The sequence below is a fragment of the Sander vitreus genome, chromosome 8 (assembly GCF_031162955.1).
Source record: "Sander vitreus isolate 19-12246 chromosome 8, sanVit1, whole genome shotgun sequence".
Taxonomy (NCBI): domain Eukaryota; kingdom Metazoa; phylum Chordata; class Actinopteri; order Perciformes; family Percidae; genus Sander; species Sander vitreus.
Window position 1 is genome coordinate 13,903,148 of NC_135862.1, and position 24,183 is coordinate 13,927,330.

General features: G+C 38.6%; 1 protein-coding gene and 1 long non-coding RNA gene across 3 annotated transcripts; both read left to right on the forward strand.

Annotated features, from left to right (window-relative positions):
- Positions 1 to 342: 342 nt before the first annotated feature.
- Positions 343 to 4,322, forward strand: lysmd4 (LysM, putative peptidoglycan-binding, domain containing 4). Of its 2 annotated transcripts, none has more exons than XM_078256071.1 (3): positions 343 to 427; positions 2,278 to 2,551; positions 2,657 to 4,322. In XM_078256071.1, exons 2-3 carry the CDS (start codon positions 2,291 to 2,293, stop codon positions 3,200 to 3,202), a joined length of 807 nt encoding a protein of 268 aa, XP_078112197.1. In that variant the 5' UTR covers positions 343 to 427; positions 2,278 to 2,290; the 3' UTR covers positions 3,203 to 4,322. The 2 variants fall into 2 exon arrangements, with proteins under 2 accessions (XP_078112197.1, XP_078112196.1); XM_078256070.1 differs by having other exon boundaries at positions 378 to 474.
- A 1,817-nt stretch (positions 4,323 to 6,139) lies between these two features.
- LOC144521520 (uncharacterized) lies at positions 6,140 to 23,815 on the forward strand. Its single transcript, XR_013502335.1, has 3 exons — positions 6,140 to 6,271; positions 20,226 to 20,359; positions 21,044 to 23,815. It is a non-coding gene; the product is annotated as an uncharacterized LOC144521520 (long non-coding RNA).
- The last annotated feature ends 368 nt before the right edge of the window (positions 23,816 to 24,183 follow it).

Here is a 24,183-nt window from a genome sequence, read left to right on the forward strand (position 1 = left end):
AATATATATCTGCGGGAAGGGACATGATGGAAGAAAAGAAACGATTTGGGATAACAGGAACAGGAGTAAAGAACATACTGGAGGTATGCACCTAAAAGTTGTTTGCAATCCGCTATTAAACAAGAGAAGAAGAAGAAGAAGAAGAAGAAGAAGAAGAAGAAGAAGAAGAAGAAGAAGAAGAAGATGATGATGATGATGATGATGATAATGATGATGGTGAAGATGATGATACATACTTAGAGTTAACTACCGGTAACTCCAGAAGATGGCAGTAGTGCAAAATTAAGGATGCAAGCTGTCGGTAAAACACAAAGAAGAAGAAGTAGGCTAACCAGTAGCTAGTTGCTGTTGTAATATGTTAGTAGCAGGTAGGGCTGCTGTGGGAAGGTGGTGTGCTGCAATATTGTTGCCAAAGCATTTGGATAAGGTAACTAGTTGGGGACAGGACAGCAAAGTTTTTGACACTGTATTTCTGTAAGTAGTATTTATCCATGTGGTGTCAAGCACACGAGCTGGCTGGCTAAAGTTAACTGTAACTGGAGCTGAAGTAAAGCAGTTCGCTGACTTGCTGTCTGCCATGGAATTTAGGTCAACTTCACATGCTGAACGTCAAAAGCTAATGCTAACCTGCTAGAACTGTTTGCGTTAACTTAGTTTGTATAACGTTAACGTTACTAGCTAGATTTAAAAAAAAGAAAAGTAAAATGCATGTAAATACTTCATGTTAGTATTTAAAACATGCATGGTGATTAGGGTGCTGTCAAACGAACTATTGTGCGTTTGTCTGTTTGCTGTGGTCCCTTTTTAGACCCCCCCTCAAAAGGAGCTATCGACCCGCAAGTGAACTCTGGTGCGGGTTGTAACGTTATGTGTTGGGAACGCAAAGCAGACCAGCCAGAGTCATAGTAACGTTAGATATGTGGCATTAGTATTAATCCCAAATATAAACTACTATTAAATTTACACGACCCATAAATCGTGAGAATGTTAAGGACACGTGTGATCTTGCTAATTTTATGTAGCGCTATTCAATCCAAGGTAACCATGGCAACGCGTATGCTGCTCCGTGTGTTTACAGTTTCTCTTTAAAAAGTGAGCAAAACATAGCGAGCACACTCTTATTTGACAGCAACTATCTTCGCAATTATAATACGGATGTTTTTATGACATGAGGTATTGTACTCGAGACTGATATGTTGCCGTTAACCAAATGTTCTCTTTGAGCTTGTTGTGACAACCAAAAGTAAAAATGACCATAGTGTTGTGTTGTGGGCCCAACTCAACGAAACAGCACTTGCCTGCACTCTTCAAATTGAAACCATGTTCTTTTCTTTGGTAAGACAGCCAGGTCAAGGGACATGGCTCATGAAAAAGTTTCTCATAACAGATGGGTTGCTTACTTGTGGCTATTAGTAAGACTAGTGCTAGTGCGAGTAGATAAAATAAAGTTTAGCCTAAGCAGATAGAATGTAGGTAATAAGGTTGGGTCATGGCCAAGTATCTTCTCTTTGCTTAGGTGAGGCTAGGTGCATTGAGTCAGACAATGGTATGGAGAGTTTCTTACATAAATAGTATGTATAAGACTTGTAGAGCTATAAGCAATGATGACCGCTGGACTACTGAGCGAGCCATCATGTCTTTCAGATGAAACTGCTTAAACAAGCCAGTGGGGCCATCCACTGCGTAAGCAGATATAAGGCCAGGGCAAGCCGCAAAGTATCTGCTCTCTACTTGGTGCGTGTAGGATTTAAAGGCAGATTAAAGGTACGTTAGGTCAGGGTTAGAGAATGGTTTCACCTGTCATGTGGTCCAGTAGATTCAAGACGGCACAGCCTGATACCCACTGTGAGGCCTAACATTAGGTCAAAACATAATTTAACATGAATACTAGGGGTCTGGATAGGAATGCTCACCCGACATTTGACACCTTTATGTTACTGTGTATAGATAACTGTAGTTTTGTAATAAAGAAGGTTTTTCAGTTGCTGGACTCCTTTAGCATTCACCAACTACACTGTGCCAATGGCTGAGACTCTTAGAAAATATTTCTTATTCATTTTATCTTGATTGATAAGATGCTCAAATTTTGCTCGGGTCTAAGAGACATGAAAGAAACCAATGTGAAAACCCTGCTCAGATACACAAGGCAGTGGAGCAGAGGCTAGCTAGAAGTATGCAAGAATAAGTCTAACTGTTACATGTATATGTGAGTTTGGAGTAAAGTTTAAAAAGGTCTTTATTTGTATCCTTGCTTTAATGTTGGGACATTGCTTACAGGCTGTGCTTCATTATGCGGCGAGGGGAGCACGTTTCACAGGCTTTCCAGGCCCCGGTGGATGTCCATGCCAGTGCAGATGGCCAGGTTTACATGTTCAATAGGAGGCCCAATGAGTCTACTGTATCCTCAGATGAGGAGCTTAACGTCATGGAGATGAGGCCGCGGGTTTTCCAAGAGCAAGAACAGGACAGTCTGAGGAACATCCAGCTGCTGGAGCGGGAGGTGTTAGATGGTGACAGCCTCAACAAGCTTGCACTACAATATGGCTGTAAGGTAAAGATTTTGGATAGTCACTGAAGTTTAAAAAAAAAAAATCATTTCTGGTGTTGATGTCTTCAGTGGCATATTTAGCGTTGACATTCCTGTTTCTGTCAACAGGTGGCAGATATAAAGCGGGTGAACAACCTTATGCAGGGACAAGATTTATTTGCACTGAAATTTATCAAAATACCTGTTCAGAAACACAGCTTTTTAACAGAGATGTACACAGACCTAGGTGACCCTCAAGGTGAAATACCACATTCATCCACCACACCAGTGAAGCCTCAGGACCGAGCCAGAGCCCAACCACATCTGCAGGAGGTCACAGACTTTCTAATGGATGTGGACCAAGATATTGAAAAACTGATTCAGATCACAAATGATCAAGATGAGGATTTCTTGTTAAACTCAGAAAAACAGCAAAAGTTTGGTTCCAGAGGACAGCGCCTGACCAGTCACGGCGCAGACTGGGGCATCCAGTGGTGGAATGCTGTAGTGGCCATGCTCCTGATAGGCATCGTCCTGCCATTATTTTATGTAATTTATTTCAAAACAAAAGATAATGGAGTAGTTTTACCAACAGATGGTAGTGGTGCTTTACAGTCATCCACCATCTCCTCAAACTCCTCGGGGACAGGCCTTAGTACAAGAGGACCAGGATAGTGCAGACTCAGAAAACCAGAATCGTTTTTTTAAACTGTTGGGTAAGATGGTCTCAGAAGTAGGTGACGATCAAGATAAAGCAATGCAATACCACCATGTTTCAGTAAATGCCACCTTTAATTTTATACTATAAATGTGATGCTTGAGGCAGATACTTCATTGATTGTCTTGAAGTGAAATGGCTGAACACTGTTCTCATTTGTGTGACCATTTAGGACACTAACATTTTTATCAAACAGCTTTCAGAGTACTGTTTCCTGAACTATTACTCTTGATACTATTGATCCCTGATCCTTTGGTTTCAAAACAGTTGTGTTGGGATTACAGTTCCTCAGGTGCTTTACTAAATTTGAGGTATTAAATGGTTGTGTCTTAAACCTCCTCATATGACACAAGCTGAATAATTGCAAATGGAAAATATATTTGTCTGGGGGGGAACATCCGCTTTGTAGGCATTTCAGTGTAGACTTTATCACAGCCTGCCTTTCCACCAGTGCCTGTTGTCAGTATCAACAATTGTCATCATATCAGTGTCATATTGGGCACAATCTTGATATCTGTTCCAATACAGTAATATATTTTTTAAAAATTTGCCTAAAAATGATAAAATGAGAGACAAATTTAAAGTTGAACTGTATTTGACATGGGTTTGATCATTAATTGTGTGCATTGTTTGATTTAACTTATTTGTGGCTGTGTTTTGTGTTTACAGTAAGACTTTGGTGCAATACACATCTTGGTAGATTGTATGTATTCATTTGACACCTTGCAGTATTTCAAATACAAGGTGTTGAAATGACATTTAGTCATCTATAATTTCCCTGAATTAAGTGTGAGATATAATAAAAAAAGTACTTAATTGTCAGGTTTATACAGTATTGCATACTCCATCTTACGTTGTTTGATGGGTAATTGAGTCCACCATGAGCAGGTGGTGAATTTGCGTGGCTTGTCCAATGCACTTTTTAAAATCTGAAGTATTTTAATTTTATGAAACTGGATGTTGACATATTTTTTTTCAAGTCAATTTGAAACCATTTTGATGGAAAATTTGACATGATGGATGTGCAAGAACATTTTTATAAAGCATGTTCCTATTTGAATACAAACTTTATAGTGTGAAAGTGTCTAAAGTATTCTCTGACATGACGATGTCTTTTCTTTTGTCTGTTTTTCTTTAACTTATCTTTCTTATCTTATACTTGTGTATTGAGATTATACACACCGACACACAATTTACTGGGGTTAGACTACTGACAGCAAATCTACAGGTAAATATATATACATATTTTAATAGAATAATGACTTTATTAATGACACAAAAAAGGTAGAGATAGAGTATGTACTGTATTTTGGCAGTATGCCTTTTTGATTAGTTGCAGTACCTACAATTGCCAAAAGATGGCATTATGCACAAACTGTTGCTGTGGTGTTTGTTGTTGGAGGGATGGAGTCAGGCAATACTACTTGACAGCTTCTGAGTAGGACTGCAAGTAGGATAATTATATGGTTTGATACGATTTGGGATTACAAATGATTGTAAAAAAAAAAAATAGTTTTTAATAATGATAAACAAGGCCTGTGGAGCTGCTAGTAGCCAATTTGGACACAATTTCTCATTGTATTTACAGTAAAATCCAAAGTATACAAATACAGTATGTGAGGAACAACTGCAATGTGATTTAGAAGAGTTACATCACTCAAACACCATACAAAGGTTTTAGATCAATGCCAGTTTCCCATGTCTTGCCTGGATTGGCATTGAGAGAAAACCACTCTTCATAACTTGTTAGCTGTCAAGTGAAAGGGTGAATTTAAAGTTTTGATATGTGTGGCATGATTAAAAACATGTCATTTGAACAGTACACCACAGTCAATGTTTTAAATATGAACAGTTGTATTTCTAAATCAACAATGAATACACAAATCAAATAAAACACACATGTACAAATGAAATGTTTTTACTCAGTAACACAACCATCAGGATTTAAAAGGCCCAAAGGCAAAATGTATAGTTTTTTGCCTTTTTACGTGTAGAAGTTAAAGCACAAGGTCGGCACTGCAAAAATAATAGGAAATTCAGTGCCTGGCCCACAAAGATTGGTTGAAAGATAGTATTCCTAAACACTGCTATCCAAACAGTTTGTACCCTATGTTTAGAGCCAAAACACACACTATAAGACACATCCTAAAGAGACATGTTCACTGCTGTAGAAGCTTCAAAGGACAGGGACAGCTGAATAGGTTATGAAGTTTGTGAATATGTAAATCCATTCCTTATAACCATTGTAGTCCTCTACATCAAACAGTAGTCCCATAGCCTACAAGGGGAAAAATAAGCTATATCAGTATTTTCTGAGTCACGAGAACAAAAGTTCAGTAGTTTAGCTCTATTGCTGCAGAGGCTCTATGCCTTTTATTATTCCATGACATGAGACCCTCATCTCATATACAGCTCACGAACCCTGCTCTGATCTAGCTCCAGGCCGCAGAGCTCTGCGTTCTGAAGGGTTTGGCTGACACATCACTGTCAGAAAACAATGACTAAATGCCTATACAGTGGACATTTGCTTTCATATTTAAGTTGAAAATAAATGACTCTACCTATGCACACTCTGTGTTTTTGGGGGATGGTGTCACAAAAAGGCTGGTTTTAAATCCAGCACGTTTTTGGGGTAGAGCGTGCTTTCATGGAGGTGGGGGCTGAAGTGGAGGGGGCTTTCCCCCTTGAACAAAGCACAACCATCCATACCGTCTGGGTGAAGGGTAAATACAGTGAAAAGATTCACGAGCAACCCGAAGCTCTGCAGCTTTAAGAAGTTTGCACACTTGAGCAGCTGGCAGCGGGCCACTTGGCCAACATAAACAGCCCTAATCCTTTTTCCAAGGAGCTTTCAACACTCATCTCTCTAGCACATCGGCCACTGACTCACTCTCTCTCTCTCTCTCTCTCTCTCTCTGACATTCCTGTCTGTTTGGAGTTCTGCAGAGCCGTCACCAGGAGGCTCTGTGGCCCTTACAATGTAAACCCTATTGGGTTTATGCTGTTGATCATTATTCACTGCTAAGGTATGTGCCTTCCTTTGATTTTCCCCTGAAGCGAAACAGGTCTCAGTTTTCACTCTTTCTTAGTGGGAATGAAGGCTTAGTTTCACGATGTCATGTTGACCTGAAAGCCCAAGGAAGTATGGGTTGTTCGTACAATTGGTGTTGACAAAAAGTAAACTGGGAACTTTCATATGGTTCTTCACCTCCAGACACTTTCATTCCAGTCAGCTTTTTGGGGAAAGGTTAACAGCTTGTCTCGACTTTTAAAGCCAAATACAAATTATAGATCATAATTAAAACTTTACAATTCAGTGTAACAAAGTATCAAAGTACATTACATACATTTCTTCAATAAATAAAAACAATTTATAAACATAAATACATTCTACATGATTTCTGTAGGAGTGAGGCTGAGGTCTGTTTCAGTGGGGGCAGGGAGATCCAGGGGTTTTGATTTCCTCAGCTCCCGGGGGGATTTGGCAGACACAGAGTAATTTGTAGTGAAATTTCCAGCACAGTTTGTTTTGCAGGTGGCTGAGAACGAAGGCAGGGTGTGGTGGGGAATGAGAGAAGCAATTTGCTGTCTGTGGGCTGTGAATGTGTTTATTGTTGCACAGCAGTAGGTTTAGTGTTGTGCCGGTATGTGGTACGGTCAGGGCTGGACTGATGGAAGGGAGGCAGCAGAGAAGACATGGACAAACCAAAGGATTGTTGAAAAGGATTTAAATGAAATATATATTTTCATTTTTTACTTAAGTATAAGTTGTCTGGACAAGACTGTCCATTCTGCAAAAAAGAAGTTCATCTTCACTCTTCACATAGGAAAGTCAACACAGTTTGACACAGGAGTCAAAAAAATGAGACAAAAACTATTTCAATCGGTGAAACAGGTCAGATGACAAAGCAACATGAGTGTGTATTCGAAGGTTCTCGCCAGAAGACATTTCAGTCTCACATGCTTCAGAGTGGATTCAATTAAAAACTCTTCTCTTTGGATCCCCAGCCAGAATTTCAGTGTATAAATCCATGCCAGATGTTACAGCACCACTTGAAAACCACACAAGGTGTCAAGGAATGAGCTCAGACTGTTTAATTTGTTTTTATCAGCATATCTTTTGATATAACATATATTTGTAATATGAAAACTAATCCACCAGAAAAAAAAAGTCTTAAAATTAGCTATCAAGAAAAATTTAAGTGGCGATTTTTTTCTTTTTTAATGTAGGGGACTATGTAGTTGACTGAGAATGCATACTATAATTTTCTGCATGCTGAATATTATTTATTAAGTCTGCCTGTGTAAGTAAGGGATCATCTGGAGACACAGCTGGCTGGAGAATGTGATGTACTGTCACTCATGTTCCTGCAGGGGCGGCTGTTTTTCTTTCGCCCCCGCTGTGGAGGAACCAATTGTGCAGCACCTGTTTTACATTCCAGCCGAGGTTGGAGGGGTCTTTACCCGAGGGACGCTTCTAGTCAAACCACACAGATAGAGTATATAAAGAGAGAGAACGTTATTTAGTCTTTCATTATTGTTGTGTTTTGAATCCGTGTGACACCTCCAAGACATCAGTATGTGTGAACTGTAGAAATGCAACAACAAAATGTTTACAATCTATGTGTTAAAATAATTCTTGAAAGAATGAAATTACTAGTTACATTTAGCTTAAAAACATTTAGCTTTACAACATGATATATTCTTCTGTCCATCATACTCACACTGTACCTCAACTTTGAGTATTGATAGAAAGGAACATTAAATTAGAAAGTTTAAATGTTCCAGATTTAAATTATTATAGCTAAGTCAAAACATGTATAAGGCATTAAATGAGGTGCTATAGTTTAAATAGTTAAAAATAGCTTGAAGTTGGTGCTCTTGTTGAAATGTCACGCAGTATTGTACGTCTTTAGAGGGAACCGCGAACCAGGAATAAAACAGGACCCATTTCAAAAACAAATGATGGGGAAATTGTCAAATTTGGCAAGGCAAAATAGTAGGCCTAAATGTTAAATGGACTGCTTTTATATAGCACCTTTATACCTTACCGAATAAAGTGCTTTACAATTTGCTGCTCATTCACCCATTCACACTCATTCATACACCAATAGCAGAGCTAACCAATCAAGGCGCTGGCCTGCCCAGTGGGAGCAACTTGAGGTTTAGTGTCTTGCTCAAGGACACCTCTTCATGTAGACAGGAGCCGGGTATTAACCTTGTGATTAAAGGACAAACTGCTGTAACTCCTCAGCCACAGCCGCCCAACTTCTTGCCTTCAAACATACTTCTTGCATTTTCAAAGATTGTGACTGAAATCAGGCAACACATTAGCCTCAATTGCAGCACATGCTGTAGATATCTGCAGGTGACCCATGCTCCTCATTCCCAAACCCAGCCATATGTGAACTCTGATATTGTCAGACATTGCTGAGAAATCAAATTTCATTTAATTACGGCCATTATTTAATGGCTGTAATGTGATGTTTAGCTTTGCGACTTTTTGATGCCATCATTACTGTCTTAATTATTTTCAGAAATACATCATATATGGAAATCTGATTATAAGAAACGTCATTAGGCCATTAAGCAGGTTCGTAAACTTCTTAATTAAACTAAATACCTGTATTTGAGTAATTCACATGGATACAAATACTTCTCACTCATAGTCTGCATAATTTTTTGAAATTGCTAACAGCTTTTCTTTAACTCTACAACTGTCTTAGAATATGCACTTTGTGTTGCTTTTAATACTTCTATATTTCACTGCTATTATTTTTGTCTTTTCCTGCTGTATTACATTTTGTCCTGCAGTGACCATACGTATACAACTGATGTACTCACAAAAATATTCCCTTATCAGTGCTATAGTTTTACAACTTCATATGTGTGATATTATAACTATTACTTAAATCTATAGAGGAACATGCTGTGAGAGACATAAAATACTCCTCAAAGATATTCCATAAATTACAAAGTCTGTCAAAGCTGTTTAACATGACATTGTCTGATTTGACTCTTTGTTTGTCTAGATTTGTCTAGATTTTTACTATAGAAATAGAGAGAAAAAGCAATGAAGTCGCAGGTACTGTTGCAGAACTGGTTTAAAGACTCACAAAAAAGTCATTTTAAAAGTCTGACTATCTTATTTTAAGCGGTATTGCTGAGATCATATACTCTCTCATATAAACTTGCACTCCATTGTGTCCTTGGCTGCAAAGGACAATGTAAAATGTTGGCAGGAAGAGAGAATCCACTGAGACAGGCATGGATAAAGAGAGGATAATGGGTTGGACATGCTTCTCTGAAATCACTGGATGCAACTCAACTGAGCACCTGCTTGGCTCAAAGAAGCACAACAAGATATAAAGAGGAGGCTCAATATGGGCTCTCAGTACTCTGATAGTATATTACACCTGCAGTGCTGATGAAGTTAACCCCGTATCTGCAACCACTAAATGTATGCCTCAGAAGTGACCTTAGCTTCACTTGCAGAAACATTCTCAATAGAGATAAAACAAAGACTTTACAGTTTGTTGGGAACCATGAAACCAGAAATAAGTCTACATAATATAGATAGAGATATATGCACCAAGAAATCCATCATAAACATTCAAATTAACCATGAGGTTATTACAAAAGGTAAGCAGGCATAAATTGATTTAAAAGATACTCAGTGAGTTAAGATTTTGAGGAACGAATTTCTTTTCTTCATATCCTTCTCTTTCACTAGCTTGTAGATGCCAAATTAAACACGTTAAACGCATTGGTTTTTAAATAACTGGCCAAAGAGACCATTATCCCTTTCTATGTTCTGCCTTTGACACTTTTTTAAGGCCTTAACACAAAATCAGGCCTCTGGATCTGAGCTGCAGAAGTGTGTGCGAAACAGCTGTGTCAGACCAGGTGCAGTCTGTTCAGTCCTCCAGTTTCAGGCACAATTTATACCATAATTCCTGGCGCATAATTCGTATCTCCCCACTGCCAGATGAACTCTATTAAAACTGTATGTTTTTTTGAACTGGAACTGGAATGCCCCCTCAAACTGGTGGGGGATTCCTGTTATTAAAAGACATTTTTAGTTCTGTGGTTTTATTCCGCACAAGGACTTTTGGGGGTTTAGTGAAATAAAAGAGAGGATAATGCAAGTATGTACACTGTAGGAACTGTTAATGATATGAAAATCCTCCTCTGGAACCTTCATTTAAGTCACATCACACCAAGTGTATTGTTAACAACAGCTGGAACAATGTTGTGGACATATATATTGTGAAAACACAATATAACAGTAATTATGCCAGGAGACAAACATCACCCCAGCTATGAGCCCAATACAGCAATTTGTTTGGAAGATAACATGGGTAATGAGAACCACTTGCTGCTGGACTCCATAAATTATGTCAGGAGTTTGGAGGTTGCAGGACTCAATAGTCTGCTCATCCCTCTGAAGTACTTGAAAAACATTCATTGCACGTCATGCTGAGAGATGCCGAATTTCCTGCCATTCCCAGATGTTCCTGTGCAGATGTTCTCAGAGGAGGCTTTCAAAGGAAAAGTTATTTGCCTGTGAAAGCTGCGCTCATGTTTGCCGTTGCTCACACGTCCGCGAAAAAAGTTGGCGATTGCAAGTTGTGTCTGAAACGCATCAAGAATTACAAAAGGCCTAAATGATGGCTACAATTAACAGAATGGCGTGGCCGTTTAGTTCAGTTGGTAGAGCAGGCGCACATTTATTCCTCAGGTCCTGGGTTTGAGTCCGACCTGTGACATTTTTCCTGCATGTCTTCCCCCCTCTCTCTCCCCTTTCATATCTCAGCTTTCCTATCGAATAAAGGCAGAAATGCCCCAAAAAAACCCACATTTTTTTTATTCTCAGATGCTGTATTGATGCCAAAATATGCAGACGTGAGAGATATAGAAAGATAGAGTAAACTGATCCATTTGTTTTTGTGTACACAGTCAGGTTTATTGGTCATTAATTGTTCTTGCAGTTTAAGGACACAAGCAGATCTTTCAGGAGATTACAACAATCGAAACCATTGTATAAACTGAGGGCAATGGGTTCTGTTTTGTGTGTTCCTCTGCATGTGAAATGGAAAATTAAAAGTGTAAGACAACAACAGGAAAATCAGGGGTCAGGTCGGGTCCAGTAAAAGATATGCAGTCCGGTTGCTAATTTCTTACTACAGCTGTACAAATATAACTCTTTCAGAGCTCTATCGGTGTCTCCTGTCAGTATAGGTCAGAGCACAGCATTATGGTCTTATATTGATCTCTATATAATTAATGCCACTAGCACGGCTAAAAACAAAAATTACATAGTCAAACAAACATGTAAAGGCCATTAGAACTTAGAAACAAATGTGTCAGGAGAATCGGAGTGAACTATCTGAGCGAGCTATACATATTATATAATATTTTAAGTATGTCACTAATGTGTGCAGCCTGTCAAACATTTCTGTAACCATTGCTATTATGTGATGATAATATCCTTTCCTCAACATTATTAGAGACTTTTAGCAGCTCTGATGAAGGGTGTTACAGAGATACTTCTGCATCCGTAAACTCAGTTAGAAACCGAGAGAATTCTTTTTTTAACTGTGAGCGTAGATGCACACCACTTAAATAGTAGCAAGACAACAATCAGGATTAGTGGAATATGCCCCTTTGAGAAATGTAAGCACACTCTTCTCCCTGTGCCTCTTAGCCTTGTGATAAACAGCCCCAGACATGTAGCCCCAAGCAGCCCCAGACTTGTGTACAGAGAAAGATCATAGACTGCTGAGTTTCGGATTTGTGCTGTGGTCTGTCTTATTACTGCTAAATATTCAAGCAGAGTCAAGCATGCATAGGCTTTTTTTTATGTGCAAATGAAAGATTAACAAACTTGCAAAATATATTTTACAGGAGAGTGTTTTCTTTCACCCTTACACTTAGAGTCTTTATTGTCCCAGCAGGAAAACATTTTTACAGCCTGTACATGTACGTCTGAAATACAAAAAAACATTTAGATACACCCAAAATATACTTACATACACATATACAAGAATACAGATCTATACAACTACAAACACAGCGATCAATGAGCTATTTTATTTTGGGCTGCTGTGGCAAATAGGAAAAGATTATATATCTGTTATTAAATACAATATATTAAAGGGGTGATAGAATGATTATATAGGGTATTTCACACTGTTCCTTAAGGTCTCCAAATAGGGTATGTAACATTGATTGGGCTGAAAATGGCCCGGGTGCTGTTCTATGCGCCCTAATGCAATCCTGTGAAAGAGCCCTGGATTGAAACGAGAGGTTTTCTCATTTATATGGTATGCTCATGAATATTTAGATGAGCTGCGCGCTGATTGGTTGGTTTACAACAAAAGACACACACGCACACACACACACACACACACACACACACACACACACACACACACAGTCCCACCCCTCATTACAACGAGCTGAGCAAAGCTGCAGAGGCTCCAGTGTTGCCATCTTAGCGACTTTGTCGCTAGATTTAGCGACTTTTTTTCAAAAAAGCGACTAGCGACAAATCTGGCTTTCTGTAGAAAAGACACCAGTATTGTCTGGCGAGCACGCAAGGTATTTCTCTCTTGTGTTCGCCAAAACAGTCACTTCTTTCTTCTGTTCTTCTGTGACTGAGGAGCAGCCCCTACCCTCTCTGCTTTCTCCTATATACAGCAGCACTGATCAGAAGGGAAGACAGCGAGTCAGCGAGCTTGTTACGCCCGCAATCACTTGTGGCGCATTATAACTTTGAAAAACCACAGGTTCCAGTTAATCTTATAATGGATATGTGTGTTGAGTTATTTAAACAAACGATCGGGGAAATAAACACCTCTTGTCCGCGAGTCTCCTGATAGAGCTCCAGCCAGCTCACAGCGGGGTCTGTGAAGGTGGACAGGCCGGGCGGCGAGCCATCGACCCTGGCAGGCACCTGCTGGCTGTCACGTCAGACTGTGGAACATCTGAACTCCGACACAGTCAAACCAAATTGGCAATTAGCCATCAATTTTTGTAAAACAGCCCATATTTGAGCTCTACATAGTTGGTTTTTCACATAAAAATGTCTGAATTTAGCAATGAAATAGCAGACGAACAATGTATAAAGTGTCTAAGATCTGCGCAACCAACATTCAGAACACCAGCTGTTCTCAGACCAGTGGTTTGTATGTACATTTTGGGGCATGACAAAGGTACAGACTAGAGCCAAATAAGGTACAGCCACCTGAGTTGATGTCAACTAATGGCTTTGTTGAGATTCGCCCGTTTTCAGCGGCAGTTTCAAATTGTGAGATTTTCATAGGAAAGAGGTGTCAGCTGGACTTTTAGGTTCTATGTATGTCTATTTTACCCACCAAACTGTCGTAATTCAACTATGACAAGGTAAACTCGGTTTTTCATTCTATCACCCCTTTAAAGAAAAGAATCGAAAACTGATATCAGCCTAAAACGGATATAAATATTAGCTGCTTTGACCCTGAATGAGGTAGGCAGTTACAATACATGCTCGTACTGAAGTCTATTTATAGTCATCATTTTGATGACTTCAGATTTGATACATGGAGAAACACTTGACTTGCCCGACCAATGTCCCAACTCTTTAAATTGATTGTAAATGACGGCTTGCTTTATGAATCCACTATAAAATCACACTTACTCATTTTCTCCTCGCTCTGGTATTGATATGATTTTCCTTGTGTTGATATGTTTTTCTGACCTGATTCATGCTCCCATGGATACCGCTGCAGTGGAGGAAGAGTGGGGGAATGGAAAACATGATTCCTTTCTATGCTTGGAGGTACGGTGTACGCAGACTGTATGTGTGTCTGTCTATTCTGGCTATTGACTCTTAATCCAGCATCTCAATGATCAGACAATAGTATTTCATGTGACAGTTTTTAGTTTCCAGTTTGACTTGACGTGCTTAGCAGTCCTCTGTGGTCAGACTTGAGACTTGAAAAGACTGACCTGGGGCTAGTTCTGGGAATTTGACATAGTTGACCTAAAAATGCTTCTAAGAGTTAGCTTTATTTATTTCTAAAGGTATTTCCTTGTTGTTATTTTTTAACCCTGTTAGCGCTGTGGCTCAACGGATGGAAATATTGGTTGGTTGGTCCATGCACTACTTTGGTCCGGACTAAAATATCTCAACAACTATTGGATGGATTGCCATGAATGAAAGTAGAAACATTCGTGGTCCCGAAAGGATGAATCCTAATGACTTTGGTGAACCTCTGACTTTCCATCTCTCAATCGTCTCAGTTTTCATTTATCCAGTAAAATATCTGAACATCTACTGGATAGATTGGTACAAATTTTCTACAAGCATGTATGGTTCCTAGATGATGTATCCTAATGCCTTTGATGGTCTCATGACATTTCCTCTAGCGCCACCATGAGGTTAGCATTTGTGGCTTCAAATGTCTAGACAACTATTGGATGGATTGCCTTGAAATTTGGTACACACATTCATGTTCCCCTCAGGATGAATTGTAATAACTTTGGTGATCCCTTAACTTTTCATCTAGTGCCATAATCAGGTCAACATTTGTATTTGTTCAATACTTTATTTTATGACTAAATAGCTGCAAAACAGACTCAGTTGTACTTGTTTTAAACACAAAGTACAACTTTAGCGTGTGAACATGCTAACATTTGCTAATTAGCACTAAACAATTTAGTGCTAATTAGCAAATGTTAGCATGCTCACACGCTAAAGATGATGGCGAACATGGCAAACGTCATACCTACTAAACATCAATATGTTAGCATGCTAATGTTAGCATTAAGCTCAAAGCACAGCTGTGCTTAAGTACAAGCTCACAGAGTTGCTGCCGTGGCTGTAGACTCTTAGTCTTGTTAATCAAATGCTATCTACAAAATGTTTTATTTTTTGATGACATACTGTAATTAGTTTTTTGTAATTTCCTCAACCTCAACCAAAATTATCTCAGGAATGTGGGGAACTTACAAGTAGCTATCTTTTAAGGAATTTATACCACACATTTATGGATCTTAATAATTCCAAATGGAGAATAAACAGAGCTTTCTGTTCACAACTGGTTTGAGTGGTAGACAGAGGAAGTGCTGAGCGCCTCTCGCTACCATGGCTTCTTCATTGTCACCATTTGGTTCTCCTTGACAACGGAGCGGTATCCGAGGTGTTCTCTTAGTCTCTTCAGGTCAGACCATTGAAGCCCCTCTCAGCACAGCAATGAGTGAGTGCCAACAGCCTCCCAGAGATAACAGCAGAGCAAGAGAAAGACCTCTGGATATCAATGTGAGTGTGTGTGGGCATTGTGCACGTGTGTATGCACATGTCCCTGTATCTGTCTGTGGAGGTGATGAGTGAGAATCAGGCCCTAAGGGGATCACGTCACCACAGAGATAGCCAACATTGCCTAGCAACCTCAGCCCTCAGGCCCACTGAAGGAAGTGCAAAGTGAAAGCGGATCCTCTTTTTGAAAAAATGCTGCTTATAATGGATCTTTTCAAGCAGAAAAAAACCCTGAAATGTAATAAACATTTGGTCTTTCTTTGATGAAGGATACATCTGGTGATATTCCTTATTTTTCTTATTGTAAAGAAATAAAACAAACAATACATTAATCCAAGTATTTTTCTGTGTAGCTACAGACTGATATAGATTATTCCTCTGTGCCACCTATTTTGTTGTTCAAAAACTGTTAAAAACACATCAACGAGCCACACCGTTACACTGGAGGACATATTCCTTCTTTATGATGAACCTGGGCACTGTAGTTTATTTCAAGTCAAAACCATATACACCGTCCTGCTGCTGTAAATATTTGCTAGGACACCAAATCTGCAGCTGAAAATTCCAACAATTTCCAGATTCCAGATTCACTCCTGTTTGAGTAACCTTTGTTGAAAACTTAAGTGCACAGGTGTTTTTGGAAATTACTGAGCCTTTTTTTAAATTAAATATCATTTGTGATCTACGTCTTTAAGTGAAAAGGACAAATGGGCTTGGGGCTGAGTGCCACAGAGAAGCTGGGGACTAAGGCCTTTAGGAGTTATTCTTGACAACAACAATTTAGAATATCGCCACTTATTTCTGATCCTAGTGTTTTACAATCCAAGTTATAGTCAATTTATATAATTAATGGTAAATTTTGTATCTAAGTACTTTAAATCAATCGCATTAACCAAAAAGCTATTTATTATAAGCTGGTTATTGCATTATAGTGCATAGTTTTTGGTAGCTCTAAATGAAGCTGTTACTAGCTGTCACTCTGCTCCCAGCCAACAGCGTCCAGACTCTGAGCTCATTTCAGTCATGTTACAGGACAAATTATTGTCTTCCTGCTAGACACCCCTGATGAGGCACGTCAATACTGCAGGTGCAGTTGGGCCTGAAATTGCTTTGTTTAAACTTGTCAGGTTGGAATGGAGATTTTAAAGAAGGATCTGTCCTCATTTGCACGGCTAACACGCTGTGCAAACCTGTGGAGATTAACACCTTAAACTGCTGTGTGTTTTAAGAAAAAGAAAACACTTTTTTTTTTGTGTGACCTTTATAGTAACCTTATTTAAAAAAAAAAAAAATCTGCTTCTTTTTTGATATAACAGATGCTCATAATGTATAACATATTTTATTTTTTTAAGGTTAATTATCTATACTATGCTTCTGTTCTTGCTGTGGCACTTCAATTTTCCTGGGATAACTGACATTTCAACACCGTACAGTGCACACTACAGCACTTCCACGTCAACTGACATTTTAACTGCATTCACCTCTTTCTTTTCGACTGACATTTCAACTCCTTTCAATGCTTACACTTTGACTGCACTTCAAACCCTTTCAGATCTTCTTTCAACAGCAAAAAGCAAAAGCTTCTTCAGCTCCTCTAACTTTCCCTGTTGATACATGATTTACTTCAACTGCTTAAAGTTCAGCTGACACTTTAACTGACATCACCATTCATCGTTTTATACACTTGAGCTGACAATAATTACTTTCAGGGCTTCCACTTGTATCACCAATGCTTGCATTGACATTTAATATCCTTTCAGCACTTTTAAATCAACTGATACTTCAAGATCATTCAGTGCTTACAGTTCCTGACAGTTCAACTATCAGATTAGCGCTTCAAGTTTAACTGCAGTTTAAACTTCCTCCAGTTTTTGTACTTCGATGCCACATCAACTTAAACTACTTCAGCATTGGGGTGCCTGGGTAGCTCACCTGGTTGAGCATGCGCCCCATGTACAGAGGCTCAGTCCTCGACCCCGCGACTGCAGGGTTTGATTCCAACCTGCAGCCCTTTGCTGCATGTCATTTCTCCTCTCTCTCCCCTTTCAAGACTTCAGTTATCCTATCAAATAAAGGCCTAAAATGCCCAAAAAACTAAAACAAAAAAATAATTCAGCATTTGAACTATGACGTTTCAACTGTGAATTTTCAATAGCAAACATGTACATTTTCTTCGGAACATTTACACTTTTCCAGTCTTATCTGAAGGTTTTAAAATTTGGTAACATATGTACTTTACTATCATATCTAAATTTAACAATGTAAAAATGCAAATGTTTTTGCATTTTCACAGGTGTCAAGATAGGTATCAGTCAAAAGAATGGAAAGTATGACTGCTTTAAAACACTCCTAATGCACGGATTATACTGGCTTGAATAGTCTTTCCCCCCAATTTGTTCAGAGGACAAAGGGCAATGATGCACATTCCTGAGAGCAGCAGCAGAGAAGCATTCCATCCACTGTTTGTAATTGTTCGCAGCTGTAGGCAGAGTCTGCTTCCTATTTTTCGCATTCACGGGTCAAGCTTTAACATATTTTTCATAATCACTCGAAAAAATAGAAGTAATGCTCCAGAAGGAAAAGAGTGTTTATGTACACTTACTGCAGTAGATGAAGCAGTGCAGCTGTTAGCCTCCCTGCACCTCCAGTACTTGCTCATCTTCTGCGCTTTGTTATTGTGAGGATGTAACCGCCATTTATCTATTTGAGCAAAGGGCTGTAAATAAGGGTTTCTGTATTTTCCTGCCATGCCACAGCATGAGGTGCCATTGTGTGAAAGGTGCCTTTCCTTCTACCTTCAGCATGTCAGTTTGTAGCATCTGGGGTAGGAATACAATTTCTGAAAGCTACTACTGATTTGACTCTTTGCAATTTATCACACATCACACAATGTGTTCTAGCCAAGCCACCAAGGGGGAATCTCTTTTTTTTTTTTAAATCAAATAACTCAAGGATGCAGCTGGATTTAGGTTTGATATTATCAATTTTTGTTACAAAAGATTTAAAAATAAATGTAAAAAACAAATAGAGGAAAATGAGTGTGGATCACAAACTGTTTTTCAGTAACGACGCTCTCTCTGCAGAGCCACAATATATAAAGTGTGTGTGTGTGTGTGTGTGTGTGTGTGTGTGTGTGTGTGTGTGTGTGTGTGTGTGTGTGTGTGTGTGTGTGTATGTTTGCACAGGTGCCAAAAAAATTCAGTGGTGTACAATACGTGCTTGTGCTGAGAGTAAATGCAAGTGGTTCTCCACTTGAGAACAGAGCGGCACCACAGTCAGCTTTATTGTTTACAATCACAGCCTGTAACATAGCGTGGATCATGCAGACAGCAGGAAGACAGCTTGTATCTTAAGGTAGTTGTTTTCTAATCAGCTGAGGCCAACTTCTCCAAAATGGATCAAAAACACAAACATGTATCTGAACCAATTGTAGTGTCCATTGTTTCAAAGGGCAACAACAAACACGACAGATTCATGCTGAGGAACTGACATCAGCTGGAGCATAAAACCTCAGTCATCTGTTCCAAGTAAATCACTTTGTCCAAGCCACAAAATTACAGTTTCTCAGCTTGTGGGCAGGGGAATGTGAGTGACGGTTTTTCTTGTGGACCTTGGGTATGTTTTCAGGAACCACAGACTTAAAAGATATCTGTTGCCAGTAGAGGGTACTGTAGCTCCTAAAGTCTTCGTTTGAAAAAAATCTGGGTTATTCTGTCTATGAATATTGTTTGTTGTCACCAGCTTGAAAATGAGAAACTGCAGTAATAACTGTTACTGTTACTGCTACAACTGCATATGGATTTAATTTTTGCAGCAAAACCTGCTCCTTCATGTGTTTTATTAACAATGATGAGTGACAATGGTTTCACTATACAAAAGACCTAAAATTCCAAACAATGTAATGGTCTTGTAAGAGTTTATGGTATTTCTTTGTTTTGACTATGATCAACATTGTCCTCTCTGTTGAAGCTCATCTTCTTTGCATTAGACCCCCTGAATTAAACACAGATTGACATTTTGGACCTAAAGCTGCAGTTTCACTATTTTACTACCTTATTGGGTGTGATATTTGCTTACATAAATAACTGTGTGTGCATGGCTATGTGCGTGTGTGCTCACACTGTGATGAGCTCTATGCTAATGCAGTGTTGTGGTTTGCAGTGTTCCCCCTCCTCTGCTGGTCTGAACTGAAACAGCTGCCTCGACTGCTTTGCCTCCAGCTGCTTCCAAATTGTCCCGCCATTAAGCTATTATATGTTTACAACAATAGCATTGAGCAAGCCCACTAGGTGCTAGAAGCCCTGATGATCTTCCTCTGTTGTAATGGATCATTATCCTGGTTTCTTATTACACAGCTTTTGCCACTGTAATTAGCTGTGATACAATTAGGCACACTCTCTCAACAGGCAATACTTTGTACTATCCTAATGTCACTTGGACAAGATTAACAGCAAAACAGCAATTCCTCAAAAATAATTTACTGAATCATGTACGTCTCCATCACGCAGAGTTTTACATATACTGCCATTAATTAAAAACATCTACTTAATCTAAAAAAAATAATGCATCTGAATTATGTCCCTTGATACTGTGAATGTGTGATTTTACATAAACAAGACTTTTGCTCCTCTCTAACATGAGTTTTATATGTGGCAACTCTCTTTTATTCCTCCTCTCAGACTGCTGGGCTCTGGAGCTGTGGGAGAGTGCCCACTCAGAGGAGGGGAGCACGAACACATTGATCTTATTTGGAAAGGCTTTTGTCTGGGACACATCCAAACCCAAACAGCCAAGGGAAGGACCACAACAGGGTGTAAGTAATTCTCTTGCAATCCAGACACACTTTGTATAGGTTACAGACAGAGCAAAGCCACTTGTATCATTCAAAACACTGTTATTTCTTCATTCAGCGTGTAATGATTTATTTAACTGATATACTTTCCCATGTTTTCTTCTCCTGTTCATTTGTTATTTATTATTATTATATATTTAACAACATTTAACTACTATGCGACCTCAAACTGAGCTAAAAGTCATATGCCAAAGAGGTGTTTCTCTGTCAAAAAACTCCAGCCCGAAAAAACATCTGGTTTATGTTATGACAACACTGCTTTAAGATGCAGCTTGTATACAACTGAACCAGTTAGCAGCTTTCAAGAATTGGATGCATTCACTGTATGCATGTTTCTCATTAGCTACGAATACAGAATATTACTGTACTTCAGCGTGTTGCACATATTCAAGACATACCTATTTCACAATAACTGGAGTCTGTTTACTGAAGTGAGTCTACAGAAAAAACAACGCTGAGTAACACAGACAACATACAGTATACTGTATCTCCATTCTATTTCTCAGTTTAACATACAGTTGTCATGATGTTGCTTATGTTCCTAACATAATAATGCCAATACATACAGTATGTGGATGTTATTCTGATATTTTTTCTATGTGTTCATAATGGCATTTTTCAAGAGAAACGTTTCCATTTCTGCAGTTTATGGTGGAAAAATACCCCTGATCCAAGCTGGAGGATGAAGGATGACTGCTCATGAATTCATGGAGGAAAACAGTAAATAATCAAAACAGTGCTTTAGGGTGAAACTGTGGTGACCTAGTGAGTCGCTGTGATAGACAGGTAGACAGTTATCTGTATACACTTACTGTACACTACAAACAAAACTAGGGTTCCAGCAACCAACAGTCAAAAAAGTGTTTTTGTTTTAGCCTGAAAAATTACTTCAACTGTTAATAAACTACTAAAAATGTGGCTTATTAATTTTCTGTCGATTGACGCTTAGGAGACATTGTTATTCAATTAGATAGAAAGAGACGATATACCAAACAGACTTAAAGACGGCAATGTTCATTAAAACCACACAGTACAAAAGTGATGAACTGAACAAACACAGCGCTGATTTTGCTAGACTTTCCAGTAGAGACGCTAAAAAAGTTAAATCTAGGTAGAGTGGCACTAGAAGAAAGGCAATGAGGTCATTCAAACCAAAATGGTTTATCTCTGCGAATGTATTCAGCAAATGTCATGGCAATCTGCCAATTGCATGATGGGATGACTTGGCCTAAGGACAGTGGTAGAGGAAAGCTCATGCAACAAAAAAGGGTTCATCCTCTGGGGGTCATGAATTTCCTCAGTAAATTTCATGGCCGTTGTTGGCCTGTTTGTGTGGCATGAGATGAAAGATCAAGGAGTCTCTAAATGTATTAGGAACCATATGAGGACCATGAATATACAGTAGTTGATATATATTCTGTGTTGAGCAGATGGATTGCTTCAGGGCAACACACACCAAAAAATGTTATTATTTAGCAACCAAACATTTACATACAAACATAGATTTGTCGTGACTGTCAAACATTCAACCCTGTTCCAGTTGTGCTCGTGTGTGGGTTTCTTCTGTTTTAGTAAGGTGAAATTATTCAATTTTCATTTCATTATTCATGTTCGATTGCTCTAGTTAAAACAAAAAAAATAAATGTGGACATTTTCCATGGACAAATTGCAAAGCAACATGCTCCTGCCTTTATCTGCTATCTGTTTAGAATAAGGCAGCATAAAAAATACCAATTTTGAATCACAGAGCCAAGTTAATGCTCAACTGGTTGCATAGGGATACCATCAGATATGTATTCCTGCAGCTTTATAGTTTATTGGCTGTTATGTTTTGACTGGATTGTTATCTTCGGCTGCATCAAATAAGCATTACCTGGATGCTTTCAAAATTATTCAAAGTTAAAGGTAATTAGTACTCCATTCTTATCAGCCATCTAGCAGCTGAGTTATGCAGTAGTCAAGTAAAGTCAAGGCAGTTGTATTAATATAGCCCAATATCACAAGTTACAATTCAAGGGGCTTAACAATCTGTATAGCATACAACACCCTCTATTCTTTGACCCTTGATTCGGATAAGGAATTGAAAAATACCAAACCTGAGTACATCACTTGTTTTGTTAAAGATTCCTGGTAATAAACGCATACAGTTGGCTCATCATGTATGAGTCACTGTTTGCAGAAATCCTCTCTTTATTATATCCTTTTTCTTTTCCCAGGTGTCTTATTGAAAGAGGATCAACATACTTGGGGCAAATTGCATTTAGTGCTCTGCCGTAGGATGCGATTGGTGATAGATCTGTCTGTATTAGGTAACAAAAGACTTGAATTAACTGGCTGTTAAATCAATGGCCTTCTCCCTCTCCTCTCTCTCTGTCCGTCTTACTCATTCATTTTGTGTGTGTGTGTGTGTGTGTGTGTGTGTGTGTGTGTGTGTGTGTGTGTGTGTGTGTGTGTGTATTTTCCTTATATACAGTATATATTTTTCAAAACAGCTCATTATACCTATTATCTGGTTAGAAAATATATTACTAAAGGACACGGTTCTTGGACTATTTGAAACAGCGAATTAGTAGTATATTAACATGTTCTTAGGACAACGGTTCCCAACACGGGATTTGCAACACGATTAACTGGAAAGAAACACGCAGAACAAAACACTCATAGGTCTACTACATAATGTCATATCATTGTGTTTTTTTTTTGGTGAATTACAGAATAATTTTACCTTCAAAACTTCTCAAAAATACTCCATTAAAACTGCATGCAAGCAGACCTTGATAGTCCCAGAATAGGTGTTCTTTCATTCTTGAGTGCTCCACAGATGAAACTTTCTAACTTTTATTATATTTAATACCTCTGTTGTGACTTAATTTTAAAAGTCACAGTACATAAATTTGCTTACTGTGAAGGGTAATGGAGGTGAATGAAGAAAGAAAAACGTTCTATCGGTTACCTTTGTATTAAATCTGTTAAAGTCCTTTACGATACCATCAGCCATAGACAAATATCCATATAATTCACAAATAAATAGGGCGAACACACAAACTTTCTTGTTGCACACAACTTTCCCTAGAAGATTTTCTTGTAAAATGTTTTCTTGTAAAATGTTGTAAGGGTCCGCTGTTGTTCTTTGAGTCATTCGTGTGATATTTGAGATAACTGGATGAAAAGCAATAGCCTGTTTCCCTCGCTGGAGGCTTGTTGTACAGGCTAACAGGCAAATATAAACAATTTACTTTTTGACATTACGCAATAGCCATATTTCTGTGACCATGCATGCAATTGATAAAGCAACATACCTTTTCATGTGTCTCTTTTTATCTTGTTCTTTATCTGAATGTATGACAAATAATGTGTAGGTGTATAGGTGTGTTTTCACTGTGTGCATTGGCTGTGGATCTGTGTGCCTGCTTGTCACTGTGTATCAATGGGCACTCTTAAGGTCAGAATAAACTAAGCCTGCTTATTTTTGTCGACAGCCTGTTTGGTGAGAACACTAATCCGGAGCTGTCAGAGTCTGTCTGCAGAGATCCAAAATGTATATGACCTTGCTACAAAGAAGTATTTTTCATATGAAGGTCCATCTACTATATTTGAGAAAAATGTGTCGTTCAGGGTTCATAGATTATATCTTATTATGAAAAATGTTTGGATAGAAGACTTTATAATTTAATGTCTTAACCTTGTTTATCCTCTGAGATTAACAAAAGTACTCAAGGACATTCTGTGGGGATTTACAACAGACATCAATAAATATGAAACAGCACCTCAGTGGTTTTAAGACT